Genomic DNA, 10,144 nt, shown 5'->3' with positions numbered 1-10,144 from the left:
GTCAAAAGTGGTCTACAAAGACGATTCGTTTTAAAGGGAGTCTGCTGTAAATTCATTAAATACGAGAGGACATGGACATGTTTTCCAGCGATGCTTCCTTCACAAGGTGCCCAGCGTCTACAGTCATATTCCTGCAAGAATCCCCATACTTGCTCATCACTTCAGGCCCATTGACAACGAAGAACCGCGCTTTCGTCTCAGCAGCAATCGCACGCGCAAGCAGAGTCTTTCCTGTGCCCGGAGGTCCGTGAAGAAGCACCCCACGTGGTGCTTCCAGCCCTGGGAATAAAATTTCATTCAAACTTTATTTTTGTACCGAAATGCCGGAATAATAGATTTTTAAAAAGTAATAACTATGGAGGGGGAAGAGAGGGTTGGGGGAGTCGTTGGTTTACCATATGTCTGGTAGAGGTCCGGTCGGGCGAGAGGTAGATGAATGAGTTCTCGAATCTCAGCCAACTGAGTCTCCAATCCACCCACAGACTCGTATGTGACCTTATTCGGAGAGTCAGGCTCGTCTTCTTTTGCGGCTCCCTTTTTGCCACTGCGCTTCCCTCTTGGCATAATCTCTAACACGGTGTTGGCATTCATCTGATAGAACGTTTGTGAGCAATTGCCCTTCTCATCACCTACGTTTATAAAGAAAGGAGTTCTGGTTAGCGTAGTGATCTCAGTATTTGATTTCCCTCAAGGATTCTGTGTTTAACTGCTCGCATCACAAGCCCTGCTGTCATTTCTACCAATTTCCTTCATGTGATATGTACGAAGCTCCTCTGCGAGTCTTAAAGCACATTTCTCAGAAAACATTCTTCTTCAACAAATGCAGCGAACATTCTCAGCGTTTTTGCACCTTCATACCGACCTGCAAGTTCATCTGCGAAGAAGGAAGACATCGGTAGGTTTTGCACGTTCATTGCCGCGAGCTTTTCAATCATTTCCCCAAAATCTTGGTCCGGTTCACGAGGCGCAAGGCAAAGCTTTTGCTCAAGGCCCGACACACTGAACACCTTCAATTCCACAGGACGGCCGTAGAAGGTGAAAGAAAGAAGACTTCCTGGAAGTAGCACCTTCCCCTCTGAAATAGATAAAAAGTTTATTCCTAGTTTTTTAAAAACAGAGAGAGTAATTGGGCCAATGAAAACATCATTATTATTATTTCACGTTTGCCGGCATCAAGTTCGGGAGAAAAGGCAAGGGAAGGGCAAATGTGAGATATTAAAAAGGGAAGAAGGTGGGGAGCGGTCTAATTTCACCATTTTGTGGGCAGCACAGTACGCGATAAGTAGACGGCAATACGATTAATCCGAGTGAGCAAACTGCTTACCATACGTGTGCAGTACATACTCGGAAAAGTCTGGGCTCCACAAATATTCGTCTTCCACGCTGTATATCACAAGGGGAGAAATTATAGCTGCAGTGAGACTCGTTTCATTTGCAGGTATCGAGGCTCATGTAAGAGTAGAATGACAAGGAGCGAAGGATTAACAGAAAAAAATGTGGCGAAAGAAGAGGTATCGCTTGGAGAATGGGAGAGAAAAGCTACCTCCGAGCGATGCCTTCAACACAAATAAATCAGACGTGAACACTTTTGCTCGAGCTGGCCACGGAAACCAAAATTAAAAAGGCCAAATTACGTTGAAGTACAACTACTCGGCAAGATAGTCGGGGTAAGTGAACCCAATACCACCTTCCCTTACTTGCACGAAAGGCGGACAGTATGAGCGGGCAGAATGGTACCGCTAAGGGGTCGTGCCTTCACTGCTTGTCCGACTTTGACTCCGAGGAGCCGCTGGGTATGTGGATGCAGACAAACTTTCCCTGAGGGAAGGCCACGGACAGGCCAAGCAACGCAAACCTGCAAATAGACCAGTAATGAGCATTTCATCAAGAACAAACAAAACTGCCTGGTGTTGGCTTAATGGTTATGGGGTGGGCTTTGGATCCTAGGGTCTTGAGGTCAAATCCAGCTGAGCTGTTGAAGTAATACCAGGTGGGGTTAACTCGGCCTGTCATCCTTCCGAGGTCGGCAAAATGAGTGCCAGCTTGCTGGTATACTGTGTCGGAGTGCCGACCCATCCAGGGTTGTGCTCGATAGCCAAGGAGACTGCTTTGGCAGCACCAACGCTCTGCACAGAGTATGGTCCCAATGGATGGATGGATGGATGGAAGGCAGTGCAAGATGGAGATTGGAATCTGTACAAAATTGCTTTATACAAGTTTTGGCCTGCTTGGGCTTCCCATCTGAGCATGTAGCTCACCATTGGGATGTCCAAGGTTCAAATCCACATATTGTGTTGATGTTTTTTTCCCCATCGTCTACGAATGTTCTTGTCATTCAAGTAAAAATGTACACTGTATCCAATGCGACGCCCTTACTCTTCCCAGAACGACGACACTGCAAAAGTAGAGGTCAGGGCAGAAAATCATCATACGACCACGGTGTTGGCACACAATGGCCTGCTCTTGCGGAAGACACACAATGCTAAATTTAACGTTCACCGAATGCTAGCACATGGGACAGACGGCTTAATGCTCTGCCAAAAGAGAGTGTATTCACTGATGCAACACCCTACATGAAAAGCACCAGGATGACAGTTTATAGTCAGGCTGGCATTCAAACTCAGACTACACAGAGCTCAGATGTGAGAGCGCGACATCCAAACTACCCTGTCAGACATGCATCACCGTACAAGGCTAAAATAATTAAATAACGCCTGATATTAAAACGTCACACAGAGAATTGTTATTTTCCCTCCCAAGGCTGGATGTGATGTTTTTAACTCGGAGATGTGTGAGCCCACTGTGCACACCCCGAAGGAGATGGTGCTGGTAAGTTAGCTCTCTCGAAGTCGAGCGTTCAAATGACATTCAAGGAGACCGTTTTTACAGCCACTTTTCCCTGCTGTGCAGGGGTTAGCTTTTCTTGAGGCAATGTTTTATGGCCGGATGCCCTTCCTGACGCCAACCCTGGTCGCCTCTTACGACACACAGGGATATGGTACACCTATTCTAACCGGGGCATACACCGGGACCAGTACACTGGTACTCATTTCGCCGACCTCGGAAGGATGACAGGCTGAGTCAACCCCCTGGTGTTAATTCAGCAGCCAACGGGGCTTGAACTCAGGACCTTAGGATCCCAAGCCGCCACCCTAACCACTAAGCCAACACCAGGGTGCATTCAAGGAGACCGAGGAGCCAAAGCCACAATGGGGATCGAGAAACTACCAACACCCAAAACCCAAAATACAATACTCAAAATGGAGCTCGTACATATCCCATATCGGTGTCCGTTGGGAATGGACAAAAGCAAGTCTCTTCAAGGAGGGATTGGTTAGACGGTTGGTTGCATCAGTGACACACACAGACATTAAAAAAATCAGTCTCAGAAATACCCACAGAAGAAAAAAATATATAAAGGGGAAAAAGAAAGAGACACCATGTGATCATCCATCATGCATCCATTGGGACCATATTCTGTGCATAGCGTTGGTGCTGCCTAAGCAGTCTCCTGTGCTATCGCGCACAATCCTGGACGGGTCGCCATTCCGACACAGGATACCAGCATGCTGGCACTCATTTTGCCGACATCGGAAGGATGACAGGCAGAGTCAACCCCACCTGGTGTTAACTCAACAGCCGAGGGGGATTTGAACTCAACATCCCAGAGCCTGGTGTTGGCTCAGTGATTAGGGTGGCGGCTTGAGATCCCAGGGTCCTGAGTTCAAGCCCCGTTGGCTGCTGAATTAACACCAGGGGGTTGACTCAGCCTGTCATCCTTCCGAGGTCGGCGAAATGAGTACCAGTTCCAGTGTGTGTACAGGTCGAGGGGCACTGCATCAGCGACATAGTCACGCTTCAAGAAATGATAGCTACCCCGGCAGCTAAGCTGCCATACGACCACCACCAGGATCCCAAGCCCACCACCATAACCATTAAACCAACACCAGGCTTATACCAGGTGATGAAGGCCGATTAGTGCAGCAGATAACTCCAGTGAGAGTGGAGGGGCAATGTTGCGAGTGTGGGGCCACAAGAGAGCCAAGTGAACAAGACAAACAAACAATGTCCTCCTCCCTCACATCCTGCTCACTGCTGCTGCTGCTGCTGCTCACAAGGCCTGGACATCCGATACTGAGGCCAGCACGCTGCATGCCGGAGATACTGAACAGCGCCAGCTCCTGTCGACAGGAAAACGGAAGATTTTCACCTACAAAGTACAAAACAAAGCGCACCTCGAGTACAATATCAGGAGAGCTTTAAAATGTATTCAGAATTCTCACAATGGACGCACACACATCGAGCTCAACGTCGTGATGCTCGTTGTTCCGCGAAATATCGCGATTTGCCAGCAACGTGCACAAACAAAGCACAAACAAACAACCGCCATGTGCTGGGTATGGATAACAGAAGAGAAAGAAGATCCAAGATGAACAGAAGTTTCGGTGCAAAGTACCTTTTTCTTGGAAATCCATAACCGTGAAGGTTAATTCCGTACTCGCATCCTCCTCGTAGGCCTCATCAAGCCGAGTCCGCGACGAGTCAGGAGTTTTAAACGGAGAGCCGTCGTTCAAGTCGACGACTAGAGAGTCGGAGCTGGTTCCGCCGGCTGCACGTCCTGAACGGCGCCTGGTCTTCATGCCGACCCGACTTCAGCGATACACTTGGGCGCTCTCAACTGTTAACGTGCCACCGCGTCTCCAAAAACAAACACAAACAAACCTCCAACACGCTGCAACCTCACTTCCTGATAGTAGAGCCACACGTCACTTCCTGAAAGTGGAGCCACACGTCACTTCCTGAAAGTGGAGCCACCACATGCAAAAGTGACCAAGCGATTTTGTCTGGTGGTTTAGTATTATTTCTCACGATTACTTAGATATTTGTACGTTAGCAGATACTAACTAAAATGAGCGATATTAAAAAAAAAAACCGAACTTGATAACAAGAAGACCAGTTTAGCTTACGAAAACATTTGCAATACACCGACATCACTTTCGGGAATATTTTCGAGCGCGCCAGAAACGAATACTCTTACAGACTTGAATGTAATAATAAAAATTTTGTTTAAAGGAAAAAAAATGAACGGTGGTTGCGGAAATAACATTAAAAAGAGAAATCACACTTCCATTTGCCAAGCATTGCGGTTTTACGGCAGCTTTACGACAGTCGGTTGCTTTACGGCGCCGTGGATTGCACGTTCGATTCACGTGAAAGTGCGGAGATCCTTCCTCGCACGTGAATAACGATGAGTCGATGCTGGTTCCCGGCCTCACCCAACTGGTACCTGAGTAAAGCGGCGGATGTCAATGATGAGGGAATATTCGCTTTTTCCGCCAAAAAGCTCATTTTCCTGTTCGATGTCACTCAGCAGCCTCCGGTGGATCGAGGTACTGGGTCCCAGGAACCCGTGACTCCTCGGACTATCATGATTCATTAATTAATTAATGCTTTTCCACACGACGCGGAATCGGGAGAACGCAAGGAGTTTGTGGGATGGAAAGGTGGTGCTGCATCTCGGTGCACGCCGTCCTTCACTCCGTCAAGTTCGGCCGTGGAGGTTAAAATAACTCCCACGTGACCTTTCGACAAGCTCAGGTCATTGTGTGCTGGTGCCCCGGCCATGCATGATCCCAGGTTTCCGCTTGGCTTTGTAGAGTTAACTTGACGATGAGGTGGGAGTGTTGGGATGGGGATATAACACAGTCAGGATGGGCCAAAATGGCTCTCTGAGCTTCCTCCCATTAGATTACATAATCAGATGTAATGGTTGTGTTAGATTTGGCTGATAATACTGGAAGTTTTGTTTGCAATGCATTTGTATGGGCTTAGTTTGAACCTCAAACTACCCCTTCATCCTCTTCGTCATCCTCTTATTCGTCCTCCTCCTCTTATTCTTCCTCCTCCTCTTATTATTCCTCCTCTTATTCGTCCTCCTATTATTCGTCCTCTTCTTATTCGTCCTCTTCTTATTCGTCCTCCTCCTCTTATTCCTCATCCTCTTCCTCCTCTTCTTCCTCTAGGTTGTATTGCTGGGCACATGGACCGAGTCACAACTGTGGCATTAGGAGTCGGATTGAAGCCGGTGCTTGCCAGTGGAGGGGACGAGCACCGTGTATGCCTGTGGGACACAGAGTTGCGTACACTGGTTGGGGAGCACTCGCTGCACCAGGTGTAATTCCGTCTGCTCCTGCCGATGATTTTGATAACGATGGGATATTTCCTCAGGTCTTGCCTTCACGCAAGCCCGGATGCCCTTGTGATCAAGCATCGGTCCTGCCTAACCTTTCGCTGCTTTCCAGGCAGCTGTGACCTGTGTGCTCATCCCGTCAATTCCCGGCAATCCCCTCGTGATCTCGGCCGACGATCGTGGATTCATCATCAGCTGGAGGTTGGGTCAGGCTGGTCACGGTGACGTGCACTCGAAGCATTGTCCAGATGTAAAGCCGATAACGTGCCTGAGCTCGTGCCCACATCGGCCCACCATTATTGCCGTCGGGTAAGTATGACAAAAGTTTGGCGATACTGCGAAGATGATGTTTATTTTCCAGAATTTTCTGCACATCATGAAAGTACTTGGCCATGCAATGGTCTTCGTCCGTGTTTGAAAGTGGCGCAACAAGACATCGGTTAATGTTGAGAAAGGTCACAGAAGATAACAGGTCCATCACTGTCATGCTGTCACTCCCTCCACCATGTACATTTTGGTGCTTTCTGCAGATACCGAGATGGACTTGTTCTTGTATTGGACCTGCAAGCTCGTGCTGTAGTCGTTGCACGGTTACGAGGCCACGAGGATGATCTGCAGAGCATCGCTTGGAAGCCATACCCCGGAGAATCCTTTGGAGGTAGTTTTTAAACTCTCACTTTTTCTTCTTGTTATGAGCCGCACATAGGAATAACAGGGTTTGTGATCTTATTCCTCCATGACAACACTGTCCCCTGTTAACCTACGTGATGGGATGGCTCCTCAAACCTGTTGCATTTTTACCTCTGCCACCAAAGGTGGATGGAGGTTGTGTTTTCACCCTTTTTTTTGTCGATTTGTCTGCGAGCAGAACATATCAAATAGTTGTGGACGGAGTCAGACAAAACTTGGTGGACAGGTTTGGTGTATGACAAGGACAAAACGATTCGATTTTGCTGAAGATCCGGATGCGAGAAGTTTTAAGTGATTCTTCATCATTGAGAGATGGGGCCCAAAAACGATATATAGCACGATATCTCAAACTTATGGACGGATTCGGACAATACTTGGTGGACGAGTTTGTTATGTGATAAGAACAAGTCGATTACATTTTCGTTCAGGTCCGAATCCAGATCCGGCCCATCAGTGGCATACAAAACGTAAACTAATGAGCCTGGCGGCGGTGTGCGCTCCACCGAGTGCCCTTCTAGTTAACCTCCGCCATCGAAGATGGATGGAGGTTACTGTTTTTTCACCCCTGTCTGTTTTTTTTAATTTTATTTTATTTTATTTTATTTTTTTGTATACCTTGGTCGAGGCTCGTATGAGAGCAAACACACAACTCACAGCAAGGAGGCATGAGACAAGAGGGGCGGGAGTGGAAGGGACAAAACAGTGGGGAACAGACACATTAGGTGAACTGTGGAAGGGAGAGGGATGGGGATGGGACGGGGAACATGGCGAAGAGAAGATGGACGTTTCAGGGACTTTCAGGAAGGAAAGCAGGAGAAATGAAGGAAGTGGGCTTGGGTGGATTATCGGGGGTAGAAAAGATCGAGGATTTGGATGGGGGAAGATAAGAGGTGATGGTGAACAGCTGTTTTGAAAGCCTGGAGGGAAGAATGGGAAAGAATAGAGTGAGGAAGTTTATTCCAAAGGCGGGAAAAAAGAGGAATGAAAGAGTGAAGATGAGCAGTGATTCGTGATTTTGGTAGTTTTACCAGAAGGGGGTTGTTGGCGGACCTTGAGCGCCCTGTGGAAATGTGGTGGGGACAAATCTCAGAGAGAGCAGGGGGGCAAGGCTGGAGAGGAGTCGGTAGAAGACAGAAAGACCACCGACCAACCTGCGGTGATTGAGTGAGAGGCCCAAAGACTCAGCTTCATTGCGGGAGATGCCGATGATCTTAAATGCCCTGGTTTCGACAGCGTGAAGCCGAGAAAGGTGGGAGGCAGGAGCACCAGCCCAGAGGGAGAGCAGTACTCCATCAGGCTACGGACAAAAGCTTTGTAAGTAGTCAGGAGCTCAAGAGGGCCGAGGAAGGACTTAGCACGACGGAGGATTCCCAGTCGGCGACTGGCTTTTGAGGCGAGGTTGGAAATGTGACTTTCCCAGGAAAGGTCATGGCAGATAGTGAGACCCAGAAGCTTGAAAGAAAAGACTTCTTCCAGAGGATTGTTGAGAAAGTGGATGGGGGGTTTTGTAAACGGTCCTTTCGAAGAGACATAGTGAGAGTGTGAGATTTGTCTGGATTGAAAGACATGTTCCACGTGTTGGACCAGTTTGTGATTTTATCCAGATCTGCAGTGAGCGAAGAAGCTGCTGCTTGCCGGTCTGAGGGATGACAGATGGTACGGCAGAGGGTGGAGTCGTCGGCAAAGAGAAATAGAGGATTTTCCAGAGAGTCGGAGAGATCATTGATGAAAACCAGAAAAAGAACAGGGCCCAGAACGCTACCTTGAGGAACTCCAGCCTTCACAGGAAGAGGGGATGAAAGAACTCCATTTAGGGCCACACGTTGACTGCGACAGGAGAGGAAGTCTGCGAGCCATGAGTGGAGATGGCCTTGAATACCATGGGAAGAGAGTTTGGTGAGTAGTGCAGGGTGCCAGACTGTGTCAAAAGCACGTGATATGTCCAGGGATACGGCTCGGATTTCCTGTCTGGCATTGAGGACCTCCATCCATTTATGGGAGAGCAGAAGCAGCATATCTGTTTGTCAGCATATCAGCCCCTTGATCTGTTTGTTTGTGAACAGTATTACGGAAAAACTCCTGGACGGATTTCGACGAAATTTGGTGGAGGGATTAGGTATGGTCCAAGGATCATGCCATTAGATTTTGGACTTGGTCCAAAAAAAAAAAACTTCGAAAATTTTGCAACTTTTTTTCAAAAAAATTTCGATTTTATTTGAATTTTTTTTTTTTTTTTGCATTTCTACATGTTTTAACTGATTTCCAACCCACCCCCCCCAAAAATTTGTTAGAGAAAAAAAACCAATTTTGCAACTTTTTTTTCAAAAAAATTTCGATATTTTTTTTTTTTTTTTTGGCATTTCTACATGCGCATCGATCTAGTTTAGTTTATTCAATCGTGGTTCAGTAGAGTCTGATCCGTTTTGACCTACAATGAATAGGATATCGGGTTCACTTAAGTGACCCAGCAGTATTGGCGGCGGAGGATTTTGCACTCGACCAAGTGCTCCCCCTCGAGTTCATCATGCGAGTCCTCTTTAATCTCGTTTGTTTCTGTGGTGACCAGAGCTCATGGAAGAGCTTTTACCTGAACACCATTGTACGAACGTGGAAATTCTGTGACTTAGTGAATATATTTGTCTGAAGAATGAAAGGTCAACTCTTGATCTCTCTATCACAAGGAAACTACTTTGATAGTTATTCCTAACTTCTTGCCATCAAAAATGGGACTTAAAAAATTATTTCTTAGGCTGGATAAGAACACGACCAGGAGATAACAGCTTCTTCTTCTTCTGACAAAACCTTTAGGACTCGGCTCTTTTATAAACAGGATCCGGATCTCCTTAAATACTAAACACCTGTACACATCCTCACATTGACGGTGCCTTTTGAGAGCGTCTATCATGAACTTTTAAATATATTCGGACATTTGCTTTTAAGTTTCGAAAAGTTCACGTTACTATTTAAAGATTATTCCATTTAATGTATTGTAAATTCGTAAATACACTATTTTCTCTTCATGAACAACTATTGGCTCCATCAAGGCACGTGACGAAATATGGGAAATTGTTTTTTTTTTTTCTTCTTTTGGTGATATGAAGACAAAACCTTTAGGATGTGGCTCTTGGACACATTTGTCCTTGTTTTGTATGGGACAACAACCAATAACCATCCTTTTAAATTTACCAACCAAACACTTTATGTTCCCCACCCCTCCTACAATGTCGGAGACGGGGGATATTAAAATGAGCTCCGTCCGTCCAA

The 10,144-nt window shown here is 46.8% G+C and overlaps 2 protein-coding genes across 8 annotated transcripts in view; one reads left to right on the top strand and one right to left on the bottom strand.

Moving 5' to 3' along the window:
• Window positions 1-6: 6 nt before the first annotated feature.
• LOC147009826 (ATPase family gene 2 protein homolog A-like) lies at window positions 7-4,778 on the bottom strand. 3 transcript variants are annotated; one of them, XM_085861468.1, is made up of 7 exons: window positions 4,457-4,778; window positions 4,083-4,210; window positions 1,698-1,855; window positions 1,325-1,383; window positions 851-1,075; window positions 396-629; window positions 7-279 (listed from the first exon to the last, which is right to left on the bottom strand). In XM_085861468.1, the coding sequence occupies exons 1-7, from the start codon at window positions 4,638-4,640 to the stop codon at window positions 56-58; spliced, it is 1,212 nt and encodes a 403-aa protein (XP_085717594.1). In that variant the 5' UTR covers window positions 4,641-4,778; the 3' UTR covers window positions 7-55. The 3 variants fall into 3 exon arrangements, with proteins under 3 accessions (XP_085717594.1, XP_085717595.1, XP_085717596.1); XM_085861469.1 differs by having other exon boundaries at window positions 863-1,075; window positions 4,457-4,776; XM_085861470.1 differs by having other exon boundaries at window positions 4,083-4,181; window positions 4,457-4,758.
• A 382-nt stretch (window positions 4,779-5,160) lies between these two features.
• The window catches only part of GEMIN5 (gem nuclear organelle associated protein 5), a 68,716-nt gene continuing 63,732 nt past the window's right edge, over window positions 5,161-10,144 (top strand). For 4 of the 5 annotated variants that reach the window (XM_085861465.1, XM_085861466.1, XM_085861464.1 and 1 more), the window contains exons 1-4: window positions 5,161-5,390; window positions 6,024-6,172; window positions 6,303-6,499; window positions 6,721-6,848. In XM_085861465.1, coding sequence (XP_085717591.1) covers window positions 5,249-5,390; window positions 6,024-6,172; window positions 6,303-6,499; window positions 6,721-6,848 — 616 coding nt within the window. In that variant the 5' untranslated portion in view covers window positions 5,161-5,248. The remainder of the gene's footprint in view (window positions 5,391-6,023; window positions 6,173-6,302; window positions 6,500-6,720; window positions 6,849-10,144) is intronic. The other variant, XM_085861467.1, reaches the window with a different exon arrangement.

Source organism: Eptatretus burgeri, chromosome 17 (genome assembly GCF_056783735.1).
Source record: "Eptatretus burgeri isolate ZD-2024b chromosome 17, Ebu_testis_v1, whole genome shotgun sequence".
NCBI classification, from domain to species: domain Eukaryota; kingdom Metazoa; phylum Chordata; class Myxini; order Myxiniformes; family Myxinidae; genus Eptatretus; species Eptatretus burgeri.
The sequence above is the reverse complement of the archived record's forward strand: the minus strand, read 5'-3'. Positions and strand labels throughout refer to the sequence as shown.